This window comes from Leptonychotes weddellii, chromosome 6 (assembly GCF_054177405.1).
Source record: "Leptonychotes weddellii isolate Sample4059 chromosome 6, ASM5417740v2, whole genome shotgun sequence".
NCBI lineage: Eukaryota > Metazoa > Chordata > Mammalia > Carnivora > Phocidae > Leptonychotes > Leptonychotes weddellii.
The window spans coordinates 32,179,205-32,199,044 of record NC_138374.1 but is presented as its reverse complement, the minus strand read 5'-3'; the positions used below and the strand labels follow the sequence as shown (position 1 = coordinate 32,199,044).

The window sequence follows — 19,840 nt, the reverse complement described above, 5'->3', positions numbered from 1 at the left end:
CCTGTCGCTCCCTCTGCTTGTGCTCGCCTCTTTCTGACAAATAAATAAAATAAAATAAATCTTAAAAAAAATAAATACAAATTTAAAAGAGCTGTTAACATGAGTGGAGCATGTACAATATACGAGGGGCTGTGCCAGTTACTTTATATGCTTATTTCAGTGAGACCTCACAGTAACCCTATAAGGAAGATACTATTAATACCCTATTTCCAAACTTTATCACTTTGTAGGTATGATACAACTATTTTCATTTTATATTTAAAACAATTTGATCCTAGGAAAGGTAAGTCAGTGTTATATATTTTATCTGTATACCATGTATCATCAAGTTAAAATCTGTTTAAGTGTTTATGAATTTCTGCAATAAAATAGTTTAAATATAGCTAGTGGGAATCATGCTGCAATGTTAACTTTTCTGTTTTTAGGGTTTGGACAGAGGATCCAAAGGCCAAATTTCCACTTTTAGCAGTTTTATTTCAACTGTTAACCAGAAGAAAGAAGCCGCTGAAAACAGAAGTTCACCTACACATCTTGCTTTCCCTAACATCAAGAATGGTAAAATAATAATAATGATGATTATTAAAAGTACACATAGTCTGTGTATTTTGGCTGAAAATATATTATCAAACTATTAAAAAGTAGTTTTTTCATAGGTGAAGTTAATTAATACAATATGAAAAAGAAATAAGCTGTATAAATATTTACAGAAAGGAGCAAAATTGTTATTTTTAGGTGATTGTTACCTAGGGTAAGGTATGAATGAGATACAAAGCTCATGAATAATAGAATTTGGTTAGGCAGCCAGACACTATACAAATATATGAAAATTCAGTATATTTCCTTTACTTGAGGAATAATCAATTAGAAGACTTGATGGAAAAATAATGAAATACTTAGAAATAAACCTAAAAGAAAGTGAGCTAAACCCATATGAGGAAAACTGTAAGACTTTATCAAAAGACTAAAAGGTTGTGGGATGGAAAAACAGCAAGATGTCAGGTATACCCAGTTTACTCTCTACATTTAATACATTTTTCAGCAGTTTTGGAGCGGAGATATTAAAATGATGCTCTATGTGATCTATAAGAATCAGTGTCCAAGAAGATGCAAGCAAAAATAATGAGGGAGCCCCTTTCCCTGTAGTACATATATTATAAAGCTATTTTAATTGCAGTACTGCCGCAAAGACAGCCAAATAGATCAGTAAAATATATAGTACATAAGTGGTATTCAGTTATTCAAAAAATGGAATTAGGATGACTGGCTAACCTGTTGAAAATAGTAACTTGAGATTTTTTTAAACTACAAAAGTACTAGAAGAAAACACAGGAGGTTATTTATATAAAAAATCTCTTGGCATGATAACAATGCCAAGAGCCATAAAACAAAAAATTGACAAGTTTCAGTATAAAAGAAAATTTAAAACTTCCGTAGGAATTTTTTAAAGTCATAAAGTATAAACACGTACAAATGTCATATATAGTCTGTGAAAAACATATCCTTGATCATAAAGACTATTAATAAATCAATAAAATGAACATTCCAATGAAGAAAAGGCAAAGGATCTGAACAGACTAATCAAAAGAGGAAAAATATGAGCAATAACTACACATGTGAAAGGATGCTCAATCTCACTTGTTTTTAAAGAAGTACAAATTACAATAAAAAGTTTACATTTTCCTCTGTGGTTGCAGAGAATGAAAGGATTTATATCTGTGATGTTGTCTAGGGAATGTGAAAATTGGCACTTTTATGAAGGGGTGACTTAGAGTACTATGTCTCTATTAAGAAAAATGTGATATGTGTATAAAGTGTCTAGGGGAAGTGCCCACAGTACACTGTAAAATAAAAACACAAGTTACACATAATAGGTAGAATATGACTCCAGGTTTTTAAGAGTTTTTAAGAGTAGGGAAACGTTTTATACTTCTTTAAGCATATAAAGAGGTATGGAAGGATGGCCACCAATCGGTTTAATGGTTTCCTCAGGAGAGTAGAATTGGGTGTATATTATAAATATGCTTTATTTCTCTGTACAACTCTGTATTGTTTTGTCACAGGAAACATCAATTACTTGCATAATTTTAATTTCCCCTGGCCTATAACAAAACAAATCTGCAAAGGTTTAAATGTCCCTGCACCCAAACAACACAGAACAATCCTAGAAATGTGTAAGGACATAGTTTTTGGTAAATTGCTTGTGTCCATAGCTGTGTGTGGCATAAATTCTTCTCACACAGATTTTCGGTTGATACGTCATGCTAGTGCTAACTTTTGCAGGTTAGCATTTACCTTATTTCATTTATCAAGCTTTGCCTTTGATAACTTCTTTCCTCCTGTATTTATGCACTCAGTGTACACACATATACACACACACATGTTCTATCCCCTCAGTCTCACTCCAAGGAGGTACTAGTGCCCTTCATGTCAGTCCCCCAACCCACAACAAAACAAAACAAAGCTGCAGTTGTGGTACCATTAAAGAAATAAAGAAAATGAGCCTATTTGTTGGGGAGAGGAATTGAGAGAAATGATATATATTTTAGACATGTTAACTAGATAACAACTGTAAATTATATTCGTGTATTATTTGTGTATACGTTACTTTATCTGAGCCTTGCAACAATCACATAAAATAGAATAGATACTAGAATCCCTGTTGTATTAGTTTTTTATTGCTGTATAACAAATTACCACAAACCTAATGGTTTAAAAGCAACACCCATTTATTAGCTGATGGCTCTTTAAGTCAGACGTCTTGGTGAGTGTGGCTGGGTTTTCTGCTGGGCTGGGCTCTGGGGGAAGAATCCTCCTCCCAGCATCTTCAGGTTGCTGGCAGAATCCCTGCTGACTATCAGCCAGGGCTGCTCTCAGCTCCTAAAGAGACCACTTATACAGTCTGCCACCTCTGCTCACAGACCCTCTTGGAATATTGTAGCTTTGTGTTTCAAGGCTGGTAGCAGGAGCCCTTGTGTTGAATCCCCTTCATGTTTCCAGTCTCTCTGACTTTGTCTTTTGCAACCAGTGGGAGAAAACTCTTTGCTTGTAGAAGTCTCATGTCATTAGGTTTTGTGTACCTGGATAGTCTCCCTATTTTAAGGTGAGCCAATTAATTATTTATATCTGCACAGTCCCTTTTGTCATGTAATGCAATGTAATCCTGATGGGACACCAGAAAGCTGAGACTCATGCCGGCGATCTTAGTTTCTGTTTATCACACCATTTTATAAGTATGGAAACAGGCTCAGAGAGGGTAAATGACTTGGCTGAGGTCACTGCTAAGTGTCAGAACCAAAATTCAATCCACATTTTGTGACAAAACCCTTGTTCCTCTATCTGACAGATAGAGGAAATTCCTGATTGACTTGTTTCTCTTGCCTGATTAATCATATCACATTAATCATACAACTCTAATTACATCATCTTCATACTCCCTAATGCTTCCAAAATTAAATAAAAAATTTTTACCTTGACACTCAAGGACGTTCAAAATATGACAGCTTTTCGACGTGATCTCCCACTTTTCTCCTACATATAACTACATTTTAGCTATTCTCCTGGATGCCTCATACCTTACCTCAGAGATTTTGCCAGTTTGTTCCCACTGCCTGGAATGCACTCTCCCCTCTTTTCCATCTGACACATCCTGTCCTTCAAAGCTACTTCTTTCTTAAACCTTTGCTGATTCTCTCCAACCAGATATAGTTCTTCCCTCCTTTGACTTTCCATTTAGGTTTTCTTTTGTTATTACCTCTTATCAGTCAACCCCGTCTTATGTGTTACCATTCGAATACTATTAACTCTTAGACTGTATTTTCCATGAGGGAATAAATACCTTTGTAATCCCCGCAGGCCCCAGGCAGTTACCTGTCCATCAGAGGGTCTTACAGGTACAGTTGACCAGTTGACTCTTGAATGACACAGGTTTGAACTGCATAGATCTATTCATATGCAGATTTTTTTCAATAAATATAGTACAGTACAGTGAATGTATTTTCCTTGTGATTTTCTTAACATTTTATTTTTCTAGCTTATTATTTTAAGAATATGGTGTATGATACATATAACATACAAAATACATGTTAACCAACTGTTTATGTCATCAGGAAGGCTTCCAGTCAACAGTAGGCTATTAGTAGTTAAGTTTTGGGGGAGTCAAAAGTTATACATGGATTTTCAACTGCATGAGGGGTTGGCGCCCCTTCCCGCACATTGTTAAAGGGTCAGCTGTATTTATTGCATAGAGTCAAACAAGAGAGAACCCAGGACGGAGGAAATAGCTATCAGAGCGGATGTGCCAAAGCAGTAACGTCAGCTGCAACAATAACTCCATATCGTGCTTTCTGTGTGCCACTCCTGGTTCTGAGCGCCGTACATATGTGAATCCATTTAGTCCTTATTGCAGCTGAAGGTTGGAATTCTTTTCCCATTTCAAAGTCAAGGAAACTTAAGCCACAGAGTTTTAAGTGACTTGCCCTGCATGAACTTACATAGCTAATGAATGGCAGACATAGAAAAAGGAAGAGAGCCAAGGGTAGTTTTGGATAAGGCCTTCATTAAAAGAAGAGTTGGTATAAGAAAAGAAAGTGAGTCCTGAAAGAGGGAAAAGAACCGTGTCGTGCTGTGACTTAGAAATCAGGGGAAAAGAGGGGCGCCTGGATGGTTCAGTCAGTTAAGCATCCAACTCTTGGTTTTCAGCTCAGGTCATGATCTTGTGTGTCAGGAGATCAAGCCCCACATGGAGCCCTGCGTCAGGCTCCACGCTCAGTGGGGAGTCTAGTTGAGATTCTCTCCCTCTGCCCCTTCCCCAACTCGCACGCGTGCATTCTCTTTCTCTAAAATAAATAAATAATCTTTAAGAAAAAGAGAAATCAAGGGAAAAGAAAATTTAAAGAAGAGGATTTGGTCTACGATGTCATTGCTAAGTGAGGACAAGATGAATGAGCACTGAGACAATGCCAAGGATTTGTTGTTTAATGTGTTTATTGGTGACTTTTAAAAGAACAGTTTCAGTAGGATGGTATGAGGAGAATTCAAATTATAGAAAGTTAAGGGGCAGATTAGTGGTGAGGTTGTAGGGGCAATGTAGACTGCCTAGCTTGAACTGAAGATTAGCTTGAACTGAAAGAAAAGCAGGGTCTTGCAGAGTAGTGTGGTCAAGGGAAAGGATCTAATACAGAGGGAGAGACTAAAGTTGCAGTAGGAAAATAGAATAATAAAATGAACTAGTAGAATAGAGAAGTGGTATGAGGATAGGATCAAGGAAAAATGCAAAGCATAGGGGTTGAGATGTCAGCTCCAGCAAGGTTAGAAGAGCACTTGTTACTCATACTGTGGAATTAGAGGGAAGAGAGGAAGTAGGAAGAGGAAATGGAAGTAGGAAACTCAATTCTTCTTGCCTTGAATTCACTAATCTCCTTGGAAGGTATATTAGTTTCCTCTCGCTGCTATAACATAGAACATAAACTTGATAGCTTAAAACAACAGAATTTTATTCTCTCATGGTTCTGGAGGCTAGAGGTCTGAAATCCATGCATTGGTGGAATTGGTTCCTTTTGAAGGTTCTTAGAATCTGTTCCATGCCTCTGTCCTAGCCTCTGGTGATTACCAGCAATCCTTGGTGTCTCTTGGCTTGTAGATGCATCTCTCCAATCCTCGCCTCTGCCTTCACATGGCATTCTTTCCTGTATGTCTTTCTGTGTCCAAATTTCCCTCTTCCTGTAAGGATACCAGTCATTGAATTAGGGCCCACCCTAATCCAGTATGACTTCATCTTAATTTGCTTGCATCTACAAAGACCCTTTTTCTAAATAAATAAAATCTTTAAAAAGGGGGGGGGCGCCTGGGAGGCTCAGTCATTAAGCATCTGCCTTCGACTCAGGTCATGATCCCAGGGTCCTGGGATTGAGCCCCGCATCGGGCTCCCTGCCCGGCGGGAAGCCTGCTTCTCCCTCTCCCACTCCCCCTGCTTGTGTTCCCTCTCTCGCTGTGTCTCTCTCTGTCAAATAAATAAATAAAATATTTTTTAAAAAAAAAAGACCCTTTTTCCAAATAAGGTCACATTCACAGGTCTTAGGGTTTAGGACTTCAAAATATCTTCAAACATATCTGTGTGACAGACACACACAGTTCAGCCCACAACAGTGTTGAGAATCTTAAAGACTTTGAAATGTCTGCTATGGAGAATGATAGTCAAAAAGAAAGTCATGAAGAGCTCTAACCTTTTTCCTTTGGACTGTTTGTTCAAGTTCAATAGCCTTTGCTTCCACGCTGATTCCTTTATTCCATTCTGTCTATACTAAAATCCTGATGTCTTGAACCAACTTGTTGGCCCACAACCTACCTGCCTCCTCCTTGGGTGGATGCATTGACTCTGAATATGGTCCATCTGTTTGAGCCCCCACACTTGTCTCTTTTTCCCTCTCATCTGTGCCAGTCTTAATGGAATCTGGATTCAGCCCCAACCTGAACTTGGAGTATTTGTATACACCACTCTAGAGGAATAGACCTCTTAGCAGACTTCTTTTACTTTATTGGAACTCCTAGTGCTGACTTCTCCTAGCTGTTTTGTCTGGATGCCACCTGGATTCAGGTGTGACTTGGAGTTCATATGTCAGGGCTGCTGCAGAAAGAATTCCTTTATTGAATGGGAAGTTAGTCAAGTCTTCCCAATGTAAGCATGTTTATAATTCCTTATCTTTTGGGAAGCCTCTTTTACTTGCCAGTAAGATTGTTTCCTCAAAGATGCATCATTCTTGGCAGTTATTACAGTTTCCTCCCTCTTCTCTGATAGCAGGACCTATGCTGGGTATTCTCTAACAGCTTGTCTCCCCATCTGATCTTCAAGTGGTATTAGAGAAGCTGCAAAAGCCCAGCGTGGGTTTACCTAACAGCTGAGGGATGCCTTTCCTCCCTGTAGATCACATGACTAGGTCTGCCTGTCGAGTTGGCTGTCCTTTTGGAGATCAGAGAAGTGTAGGAGTTTTACCTACTACAACAGCTGTTAGGGATGATACATCTTCAGAGAAACAATATAGATGGTAAGTAATGGTGGAGGGGGATTAGCACTACGTTCTCTCTTATTCTTTTGTATCTTCCTTCTAAAGTGATTATGCCCCCTGTCAGACTTCTTTGAAACATCTTTAAACAGCGCAGAACATCTTTAAAAGAAATGAAGCAATTTCTCCCCATCTCTTTTATAATGTCTTTGCACTCTTGGTAATTCAGAAAAGAGTAGACAGGAACTCTAACGTTTACCTCAAGGACACTGTTCCTCTCCCAGCTCAGTGCATTTCATGAGTTTACTCTAGAAGAGCCCTAATAGGACATAGTGAGCCCTACAGTTTTCTACCTAACTCTGGAGAAATGCGTCCCATGATCTTTGCCACTGTGAAATAGCTCAGGGAAAAACAAAGCGGTCTTTAGCTCAAATGGTGATTGGATCTTTGTGTGGTGGTGTCCTATGATCTCTACACCATGAAGCACCACAGAGTTTTCACAGTTCCTCCAAGAGCAACTTTTAGAGGCAGACAGAGAAACAAGCTGTTAGAAGAAACCCAGCGCAGGACTTGCCATCTGGGGAGAGACAAGGACTTGAAATAGCTGCTTTAGGAATCTTACCCTAGAATAAGTATCTCCAAAGCCTCAAATGACCCCATCTCCAGGTTTCTGTGGAGAATGAACTGATTTTAGACTAAATCTCCAAAATCCTTCCCTGGGTCAGAGTGAGTACCGTGGACTTGACTTTTCCTAACTGTGCCTAGGGGAGAAGTGTATCTATCAAGAACTTAGAATATCCTGCGGCATTTATTTGTTTACTTATCTCTTTACTAGTCTGTAGTAAATTCTTTTTTTTTTTTTTAAGATTTTATTTATTTATTTGAGAGAGAGAATGAGATAGAGAGCATGAGGGGGGGAGGGTCAGAGAAAGAGGCAGACTCCCCGCTGAGCAGGGAGCCCGACGTGGGACTCGATCCCGGGACTCCAGGATCATGACCTGAGCCGAAGGCAGTTGCTTAACCAACTGAGCCACCCAGGCGCCCTAGTCTGTAGTAAATTCTTAAGCTTCTATTTTGGAGAGGGGAAGAGCTATTCTTTTCATTTTTTATATTGAAGTTAATTTTTTGAATAGGTAACACATTTGTGTGTTTCAAAAAAAAAAAATAAAAACTATAAAAACAGTATGTTTCTGACATCCTCTTTTTACATTCTTCCCTGCTGTCTTGTATTCTTTCCTGTGTTTCTTTATGTAAATGAAAGCAAATAAAATATACATTCTCATTTCCCACCTTTTCTTAAGGAAAAGGTAACTGCATATGCATTGTATATGTATATGCACCTTGTTTTTAGTTAGTATATCCTGGATACTTTTCTATATCAGTACATAAAGAGCTCCCTTATTCTTTTTTATAATTGTATTCCACTGTATAGGATGTACTATAACTTATTTAATAAGATCCTATTAAAAGAAATGAGTTGTGTCCATTCTTTTACTAAACAATGCCACAGTGAATGAATCTGTACATATATCTTTTTGTGTTTCTGAGATATTCTGAGAAGTGGGATTATTGAGTCTGAGAGTAAATGCATCTGCATTCTCCTTGAATTTTTAATTCATCTGTGTATCTCCAGGATCCAGCCTATATGGCACATAAAGTGTTTACTCAGTAAATAGTTTACTGAATGAGGAAATACACAGGAGACAGTTTTTCTGGGTTTCTGGTCCCTGTTGGAATGTCAGACCCATCTCCATAATAAATTCTCTTAAAATATGTCCAGCTTAAGACATCTGTTCCACTAGAGGTAACCTTCTGGAAAAGGGACTTTTGAATATTTTTATAACTAGACCCATAAAAGAACATTTCACCTGTGTTTTTGGTTGTAGTTTTACAAACATAAACATCATTGAACTTAGTAAAAAGTACATCTCCAAAAACTAATGAATATATTGCAATATATTTGGCTCTGGCGGCTAAAGTCCTGTGAGTCAGAGTTCTTTTTCCCCCTTTTTCCTTTCTCTCTCCCACCTTCAATTTTATTTTTTGCCAAATGTTTAGAAAAGTCACCCTATAGACAATGATGTTAACACCACCTGTTATGACTAATCCACTCTGGTCTCCCTGTTTCAGTTGAGCAGGAACACAAGCAGGGGGAGCGGGAGAGGGAGAAGCAGGCTTCCCACAGAGCAGGGAGCCTGATGCAGGGCTCGATCCCAGGACCCTGGGTATCATGACCTGAGCTGAAGGCAGATGCTTAATGACTGAGCCACCCAGGTGCCCCTTGTAGCTCACTTATTACCTGCCTCGTACCCACAAACTGTAAATTATGATATCAAATAAGAACTGAATATTTGAGTTAATTACTACCAGTAAGTGTCATTGTGACCTTAGACATTATACTTCGCCCTCATGAGCCTTCATTTGCTCATTTATAGAATGAGGAATTGGGGCATTATGAGTTGTAAAATATCCTCTACACCAGAGTTTTATGATTTAAAGGGTTCATTTTCAAACATTGATTTTGTTTGATCCTTGTTGAGTTTTGTTTTGACCTTTCATAGTTTACCAGGTCCTACTTCCATGTAAATTTAGGGTTCAGTTTTGCTACTTGTTTTTATGCAGGTAGAAGATTTGGCATTATTTAATAGTGGGAAATACATGGGTGTGTAACTTATCCGGATGGGTTTGAATCCTGGCTCTGTAATTTATGATCCTGGAAAAGTTATTTAACCTCTCTGTGCTTGTTTTTCCATCTGTAAAATAGCATAATAAAGAAGCTACCTCATAAGGTTGTAAGGATAAATGAAAAAAAGCATTTAAAAGCATTCAGTTCCGGGGCGCCTGGGTGGCTCAGTTGGTTAAGTGACTGCCTTCGGCTCAGGTCATGATCCTGGAGTCCCGGGATCGAGTCCCGCATCGGGCTCCCTGCTCAGCAGGGAGTCTGCTTCTCCCTCTGACCCTCCTCCCTCTCATGCTCTCTGTCTCTCATTCTCTCTGACTCAAATAAATAAATAAAATCTTTAAAAAAAAAAAAAGCATTCAGTTCCATGCCTTATGAAATTCAGTAAATATGAGTGATAATATTATGGGCAGCTAAGTTGTAGGGAAGGGATTGTGACGGGCAGGAGTTTCTATTACTCTTATTTCATGGGTAACTGCACAAATTTTTAAAACTTTGAAACATCACACATACAGAAGAATGTAATCAACAGTAGCATATGCTTTTAGTAATAATAAAAGGAAAGCACATGAACTTAGTGCTAAAATTAAGAAAAAGAATATTACAAGCTCCTGTGAACCCACCCAGTTGCATTGCCCTTCCTTTCTGTCCAGAGGTAACTACTATTCCCTTGATTTTTTTACAAAATGGTTTTGTTGTCTTTATACGTTCCTATAAACAGTATACCACTTAAATTATGTCTCTAATTATACACACACACACACGCACTGCTTAGTTTTGAAAAACAGAATAGCAAGCACAAACCTTGGATGTGTAAGGGACAATATTGCCACTATTAGGTGAAGAGATGATAGTCTGAATAGTCTCTGAATCAGATCTGGCTTCAGCTTCCGCAAGAATGTATGAGTCCTTTCTGGAGAAGTGAGCAAGGTCATGAGTGAATCCTGGGAAACAAAGGACAACTATTGGCATATCTGACAGAGCTGTGATTTGTTGGACTATCTGTGTATTAGATGTCTGGCAGAAATACGACCTCTCCAGCTGTCAGGAGTACCCCAGGTTAAAGCAGTGAGGTGAACTGAGTGCCCTCAGCTGATTCAGATAGCACAGCAAGAAATGGAGAACAGGGGTTTCATCACCCCACTGGCAAGACAAGCCAAAGTACAGATAACAGTCTGGGCTGGGCTCACCTATTCCTTCTATCTTCAGTTACAAAAGAAGAGTACAGAGGTAGTCAGGATCTTAGTGATGGCAGGCATCAAAATTACTCACTCTTAGGCCACTCTGTTCTAGTGTGTGCAGAGTACATCTCTCACCTTCCTGTCCTTTGTATAAGGTATCTGTCTCTCTAGAAGCTTGTAGAATCATCTCTTTGTCTCGGAGCGTCTGAAATTGCACAGAGCTGTGCTTGGTGTGGGTCTAGTTTCATCCCTTTTGCTACATGTTTGGTAGGCCCTTTTCCTCTAGTAGTTCATGTCCTTGAATTCCAAGAAGTTTTCTAGAAATTTTTATTGATGATTTCCTCCCATCTGCTGCTTCTTTCTTTCTGGGTCCCCTATTATTCAAAAGCCAGACCTTCTGAACTCCTCGTTTTCTTATTTTTTTTTTCACTTCTATTTTCCATTTCTTTATCCTTTTGCTATATATTTTAGGGCATTTCCTCAAAACACTTCTACTAAGTATTTTGTTTCTGCTAATATGCTTTTAATGAACAAGAATTCTTTTTTCCCTCTCTGAATATTTCTTCTTTATAGAACCCTCTTATTTCCTGGTTGTACTTTTATCCCTCTAAGTAAATTAGTGATAGGTTTTTATTTTTATGTATGTATGTATGCATATATTTTAATCTTGAGGGTTTTTTGGGTTGTTGTTGTTGTTTTATGCTTATCATGCCATGAATTCATAGGGAATGGGTTCCAGCAGCTCAGGCTCCTTTCCATTGGTTCTTACAAAATGTGCTTTGCTGGGTGGAGCAGGCTGGCACTTCAGTTGGACCCAAGTACCTTTCTCTTCAGCTTCCTTCTTTCTCTGATCATTTTCCTTCATGAGCTTCAAGCACGGCTCTTTGAGTGCTTAATATGCTCAATACCTACATTAAGTCTCTTGGCAAGAATCTTGCCTTTAACTTGCTTGTTTACAACAATGCCAACAGCAAGCTGGGTAATACTGTAGACTCTTCCAATTTTGCCATTGTAACATCTGTGGGGCATTCCTTTTTGAACAGTGCCCATTCCTTTGATGGTGACAATATCACCTTTCTTGTAGATTGGCATCTATGTGGCCAAAGGCCATGTTCTCTAAAAGGCCTAGAGAACATATAGTGGGTGCCTTTCCCCTTTCCCTATGAGTTGATGGTTTTGGCAAATTACTGGAAGATGGTGGTTCTGGTGAAAGGCTACATTTTTTCCCTCCCTGCATGATTCCCTCTTCCAGGTTGCTCTTGTTTATTTGTTTTGGTTTCCACAATATTGGAATCCCTTGAAGGCTTGGCTGAAACACTTGCCCCTGGCCTTTTCATGGACTGCTTGGCTTCCTCACAGCATGGCGACTGGACTCCAAGGTCGAGCACCCCAAAAAGAGACAGCCAAGCAGAAATTGTATTGCCTTTTGTAACCTACAAAACCTACAGCATCTCTCTGTCACATTTTCTCATTAGTGGGGACGCACTAAGGCTGGCCCACATTCCAAGGGAGAAAAGTTAGACTCCATCTTTTCATGAAGGAATATAAAAGAATTTATGGACTTATTTTAAAATGACCACATCCTGTGAATGTAAAATCCCAAAAGAGAACCCAGATCTTTTGACTCTTTTTTTAGAACTTTTTCTTATACCCTGTTGTAGAACACAAGTCGTAACTAAAATCAGGTGTTTAGATGACATATGCATGTTAAGTGTCCATGCTGCTTCAATTTCTCTATTAGATGTCCTCATATAGTTCACTCTAACAGAGAATTGTCTTTAACTCTTTTGATTGGTTTATAAGTCCTATCCATTTTGTTCTTAAATAGTTGTAGAGGTGGAAGTTAGAAATTATTAAACTAGTGGTTTTCAAACCTGTTGTTCTTTTTTATTTTCATAGCAAAACACTTTTCTGAAAAGTAAAATTTTTCTTAGAGCATCATTATATTAGGCAGAGAAAAACTGAGCTGCTCTGAATAAGCACATCCACCAGAGCCAGTCCCATGAGGTGGCCCTTGAAGTTCTTTGGAACCTTGGGAACAGCTGACGTAGGTAATTTCGTTTATTTTATAATGGCAAAATTAAGGCCTAAGGAGTTTCAGTGACACGTCTAAGGTTATGAAAGTTAGTAACTGAGCCAACAACAGGACCAAGTGCCTTACTTTCAAGGCTGGTGCTTTTTGTTGTTGTTACTTTATTATTTACTTAATTACAAATTTTTTGGATAAAGCTTCGAGTATAGCATTTTGCACCAGTGTGTCACCAGCAGCAGACCTTTTAAAACAGTAATTCCTTTCCAGCAATAGAGGGACAAGGAACAGGCCCAGGGTCCTCCTACTGAACACCCAACCTCCGTAGAGACTCTTGTTTACCTCTGATGCTCTCCTTGCCGTCTGTGCTCCATGGCCAGGAACAGCCTTCAGCGTCCCAATCATGTCGCCAATTTAAAGTGTCAGTCTTAATTTTGGTGGCTACAGTTGTGGAAGACCACATATTACTAGTTTCCAACCAGAGTCAGCTGATGATAGCTCTTGAAAACAGTGAGTGAGCTGGCAAAATTTGGCTGATAATCTCACACCATTATACATAGTTGTATTATGATCTTCACGTTTTTTTCAGTATACTTCCAGCCCCCACCAGAGCTCTTATTCTTCTTGCACTGGCTTCAAGTGTTTTACTTAATGTTTCTAAGCAACCGACTAAAATTGGCAGCACTATATTAAAAGCAAGGGAAATGATTACTGCTTATCAATTTAGCACTCAGTGTTCCCAAGTATTGGCTGAATGAAACCAAAATGACAGGTTTTCACTGATAAATATATTTTGGCTTTTTTTCAGTGTATTTATGGTATTCTATATTGCAGAAAAACCTGCATGTGATAGAACAAAGAATTGCCTGTTCTATTTATAATATCAGTTTGAGATTTAATTAATCTCTCATCACCACATTTATTGATTTTCTCGTTTGAATTAGATTTTAATAACCATCTGTGAGAACCAGACTGAAAGCCTGTCTCTGGAAACAATGCCTTGGTATTTAGGGACAGGAGAGCAGCTGTGAGCTGTTGTTCTTCCTTTCTTAATAGCTGAATGTCACATTCTGTAGTTCGGCTTTCATTCACTAATGTGAGCAAACGATCTGCCTTTCTTTCTGACTCAAGTTCCATTTACATAGTACGTTAACATTCTGTATTATTCTTCAGTCTGAGTTACCTTGTGACCTAAAAATAAATCCTGTCTGGGCCTCTGGTTCTAATTTCACCCTATAATCCTCTTGGCCTTAGCATTACTATTTCTCTTATATAAGATCTTCCCACTCTCAGGCTTTGCCAAAATGCAGTTCTCTTACTAACTAAAATTTCACTCTTCTTCCACCTCAGCATGGTATTAATAAAAATGAGTGGGTATAAAAATGTGTATATATGCTCTGTGAGTGAATAAGTTAATTTATATTTGAATGAGTCTGTGTGTATCTAACAGTGGGTGTTTATAGCCAGGTTGGGAAAGGTGTGTGGGAAGGGATAGGAAAGGGTAAGCCTGGTGAAGAGGAAGAGAAACTGTAGAGGAGCCTCACTAGTAACAAGACTAGTGTTGGAGAGAGGAGACTATCATCTGTTTCTTTGCTGCTGAGATGCCCATTTCTTTCTTACTAATAAAGATTTCCAAACATAAGAAATCATTTGTAGAAATACCTAATTTTACTTGCTAATGAATTGAACCTCTGTCCAATACGTGCCTAAAGTAAAAATTACTAGAAATTGGATATTTCCGTATTTAATAAAGGGTATAAAAATCAGTTATAGAAGTGAATTAAAGACATTTAATGTTTTGTACTGTCAGCACCATTGTTCTCTCCTAATACCAAACAGTGTTTCTCAGTGTGACCCTCAGACTGGCAGCATCAGCATCATCTGGTAACATGTTAGAAATACAAATTCTTGGGCCCCACCCCAGACCTACTGAATCACAAGCTCTGGGGAAAGGTCTAGTAATCTGTGTTTTAACAAGCTCTCCATGTGATTCTGATATACAGTAAAGGTCAAAAATCATTGCTTTTAATTATAAGAAATTGGCATCTCTGTAGTAACTTCTAATATGAAAGATATTTTATTGTAAAATATACCCTAACATTGATGAAATTTATCTTAGTTTATTGAAGTTATAGGTCCAAGAATAGATATTTGATTGGGTGAGTGGATAAGGAAGGAAAGACCTTATAGCTATGTTCCTACCGTGATGATTAGATAATAGCTATGTTTGCTTAGTTGAAAATATATCCTGATTACATAAGAGTAGAATTAAATTCTACATATGTACATTTCACCTTGTAGAATTTAAAGTATATAAAATATTCACCTGTTTGGTTGGTTTGGAAGTATTAACAATTTTGAGAAAATACAATGACCAAAATAAAATGCTTAGTAGATGGCTCAACAGCAGAATGGAGGAGACAGGAATAAATGAGCTGGAATATAGAACAGTAGAAATTACCCAGTCTGAGCAATAGATAGAAAATAGACTAGAAAGAAAACGTGAATTATCTCAGAGACCTGTGGGACTGTAACAAAAGAGGATACCTTCTTGTCATTGGTGTCTTGGAAGGACAGGAGAAAGAGGGTAGGCTGAAAAAGTACTCAGAAATGACTGAAAGCTTCCTATATTTGGCAAGAGATATAAACCTAAAGGTTCAAGAAACTGAGCAAACCACATACAGGATAAACCCAAAGAAATCTATGTCAAGACATATGATAATTTAACCTATGAAAACTAAAGACCTCTGAAAAGCAGCCAGAGAAACACAACACCTTACCTATAGGATAAGATAATCATAAACCGAGAACAGTGAAGAGATATAAAAGGTACAATTTCTACACTTCACTCCAACTGGTAAAATGATAACACCAGTAGACTCTGATAAGTTTTGTGTATATAACATAAAATTTAGAGCAAATAGAATTCTAAAAAATGTTCAAGTAACCCACAAGAAGATAGGAAAAACTTAAAAAATATAAAAAAAAATAAAATAAAAATGACAAACTTAAGCCCTAATAGATCAACAATTACATTAAATGTAAATGGTCTAAAATACATCAATTAAAAGAGATTGGCAGGGTAGATTAAAAACATGACCTAACTGTATGCTGTCTATAAGAAACTCAATTCAAATATAACAATATAGGCAGGTTGAAAGTAAAAGGATGGGAAAAGATATATAGTAGTGGCTATATTAATATCAGATAAAGTAGACTTAAATTACTGGAGAGAGAGGGGGACATTATATAGTGATAAAACTGGACTTATAGGAAACAATTAGAAATATTTTGGGGGGCGCCTGGGTGGCTCAGTTGGTTAAGCGACTGCCTTCGGCTCAGGTCATGATCCTGGAGTCCCAGGATCGAGTCCCGCATCGGGCTCCCTGCTCGGCAGGGAGTCTGCTTCTCCCTCTGACCCTCCCCCCTCTCATGCTCTCTGTCTCTCATTCTCTCTCTCTCAAATAAATAAAATAAAATCTTTAAAAAAATATATATATATTTTTTTAAATTTTAGAAATAAAACAGAAGGAACACAAAAGCAAACATACATACCAGATAATGCCTTAAGAGAACTAGAAGATGAAAAGAAGGAAATGTTTAAAATTTAAAAAGAAATGAAAAAGAGCTAAAAAAGAAATTAAAATTGAAATAGGAAGTCTAACATCTGGGTAATTGGAGCAAGGAGGGACTTGATAAGACTCTATTCCTCAACAGGTTAATGGTTTCAGAGGTGTTTGTCTTATAACAACTCATTAAGCCATCCATTCCTTTTGTCAGATTTTTCTGTATTTGTTTTGTTTTACAATTAAAAGATTATGAAATGCAACAAAAAGGCAAACAGTGAATGGGCAAATATTTGCAAAGAAAAAAACAGAAAAATGTCATGCAAATTGATTTTTTTAAAAAGCTAAAACTATAATAAAGAATTACAGAGGATGTAAATAAATGGTTTACATATATTCAAAAAGGTAATAAACACTAAAAACATTGAGCCTCACTGAAATACTTCTTGGAAGACAACTTTCGGGAAAGGAACAAAGGAAATAAACTTTATTTATATCTTATCTGTGGATAACTTTTAATTTAAGATATGGCCTAATATCTGTTGTGGGTGAAGTTGGGGTTGGGAGGGACTGGTGGCAATAGAGCCTTCAGGAGATGCCCTTTACTGTGGTAGGATTTCTGTTATATGATCCCAAGGTGAATGCAATACAAAATAATTCACTTGTTTTCTGCTCATGTTGAGTTAGCCTGACATTTTATAATTTGGAAAATTTTTACTATTAATTACATTGAATGCTTTTTTATACTTCACAGTGAGAGACCTACCACCAATTTGCCTTGATGTTAGACAAAAACAGCGTGTTTCTATAGATGCATTACCATCTGAAATGAAGGCCCCAGTTCTTTCAGAATCTGTCCTTCCTAACCAGTCCAAAACTATGAAAGACTTTCAGTAAGTTTCAGCTCACTGTTAATATGTAGACGTATAGTCATCTAATGCCAGTACTCTACATAATTTAATATTTTTGTGTGAGAAATTGAACTTGTGGCTCATTGTAAGGCATTGGTCAAGAGTGAAGACAAAAAAGACTAGATGTCTCAAGTTGAATGTGAAAACAAATGTATAAATAACAGATAAGGGGTAGGTAATGTTGCAACAAAAGAAACAACACTAAATAAGAGAATATGAGTTAAAACAGACAAAAGGAGTTAAAGATGGTGATAAAATAATAAAATGTTTCCTTTTTAAAAAATATTATTTCATCTACTATGTGACACATAAACCATAAAAGCTATGTCACTACTGAAAATAATCCAATGAATACTGAAGGACTAAGTGATAATGAGAAAGTAGACAGAGAAAGTAAACAAAATTTCTCAAGTTTAGCTATGAAGTAAAGGAAAGAAAGTGTTAATTGTGAGGAGCATGTCAAGAATGACCTTTCTAAAAAGCAAGTAAATGGAAAGCTGAATAAATATCATGATCCATTTAAGAATTATAAGTTCATAAACTGTATTTATATAATTGGAACATATTGTATTCAGCTTCAGTATTTCAAATTACATGTTTGGTGACATTTATTTTTAAAGAAGTAATGCTATTTTATCTGAATAATATTTCTATCTGTTATAGTTAATGTTTGTTTTCATTTTAGGGAAGATATGGAAAAAGTTAAGTCATCAGGAGATTGGAAAGCAGTACATGATTTTTATCTAACAACATTTGATTCTTTCCCAGAACTAAATGCTGCATTTAAGGTAATAACACAGAAAACACATTTTTCACTTTTAGTTTTAAATTTTCCAAAAAAGATACAATAACTTAGCTCTTTTTCTACCTAATATTGACTTAAGCAGCTGTGTAAACATATATACATATTAATTTCAGAAAGTATACATATCACAAATAAATATTACTTAAGTGATATCTTAAAGATTGTTTGCATTTGTACTAATGATGATGTTTGACTCCATTCTTTCAGTTTTAAAAAACAAAGTGATTATACTGGCTAATTGAACATGATAATAAAAAATAAATATTAAAAAGTGATTAAAATAATTCTTATACATTCATTTTTATTTCTAGCAACTTTGCCCAAAAGTTCTTTTTCATCATCCTACTAAAAAATATTAGAAATTATGAAGGAATAGTTATGGTTCAAAATTACTAAGAACAGTCCTTAAATTTTATATACACTTAATTCATTAATTGAATTTGCAGAAAGATGCCACCGCCTCCTTTAATACCATTGAAGACTCTGGGATTAATGCTAAATTTGTGAATGCTGTATATGATGCCTTACTTAATACTGTAAGTATTATTTATGAACAGATGCAAACAGTATAATTCTTTGTCTCTTTTGTATTTCAAAAGCAGCCACACAAATATTGTAATAATCACCTTGTAACATAATTATATAATTGTACAGTAAATTTAGTTGGAATTCTCAGAAAGTTAGGTATTTTTTATATTTTTTTAATTAAATGAGAATTAAGCAGAAAATACTTTTATGTCCAGTCCTTCTTTAGGAAGGCTTGCTGAAATAAAATCATGCTTCACTTAGCCAGCAAAAGGAGATAAACTATTTGATTGTATTGGCATTGCACTGAATCTACAGTGGTTCTCAAATTTTACTATGTATCAGAATCACAGGAAGGGCTTCTTAAAATACAGAGTTTCAGATTCAGTAGTTCTGGGGTAGAGCTCAAGCATTTGTGTTTCTGACAAGTTCCCAGGGACCACATTTTGAGAACCACAGTGCTATAGATGAATTTGTGAGGAGTGGACATTTTTTTTTAATCCATGAGCATGGTATATCCCTCCAATTACTTAGATCTTCTTTAGTTTTTCTTGGTGATACTTTGTAGTTTTCTGGATAAATGTCTTACACATATCTTGTTACATTTAGTTCTAGTACTTGATTTTTTTTGATGGAATTGTAATACTTTCGCTATGCGCAAACAATGAATCATGGAACACTACATCAAAAACTAATGATGTAATGTATGGTGATTAATATAACGTAATAAAATAAAATTAAAAAAATACTTTCATATATTTATCTTTATTTACCATACCAAATTCACTCATTAATTCGAATAGTGCATCAATAGATTTATTTGGATTTCCTGTATGGACAGTCCTGTCATTTGTGAAAAATGAGACTTCACCTCTTCAGTCCTTTTATCTTGCATGTATGGATGGATAGATGTAAGTATTTGCCTTATTGCACTGGCTAGGACCTCTTGTAAAATTTTGAATAAAAGAAGTAATAGCAAACATCTTTGTCTTATTCCTAATCTCAGTATTTTACTATTAAATACATGAAAAGGTACATTATTATTATGTATTGTCATGTGAGAAATGTAAATAACATTACACATCCGTTCAAAATGAGTAAAATTTTTTTAAGTACTGAATTGGCAATATTGTGCAGCAACTGGA

General features: G+C 36.6%; 1 protein-coding gene across 6 annotated transcripts in view; it reads left to right on the top strand.

The window, feature by feature from the left end:
* The window catches only part of HECTD2 (HECT domain E3 ubiquitin protein ligase 2), a 72,932-nt gene that overhangs the window by 19,625 nt on the left and 33,467 nt on the right, over nt 1–19,840 (top strand). For all 6 annotated transcript variants that reach the window (XR_014146249.1, XM_081823847.1, XM_081823846.1 and 3 more), the window contains exons 2-5: nt 426–555; nt 17,209–17,347; nt 18,051–18,153; nt 18,617–18,706. Coding sequence is in view for 5 of the 6 variants with exons in the window: in XM_081823847.1 (XP_081679973.1) it covers nt 426–555; nt 17,209–17,347; nt 18,051–18,153; nt 18,617–18,706 (462 nt within the window). In the remaining variant the exon portion in view is untranslated. The remainder of the gene's footprint in view (nt 1–425; nt 556–17,208; nt 17,348–18,050; nt 18,154–18,616; nt 18,707–19,840) is intronic.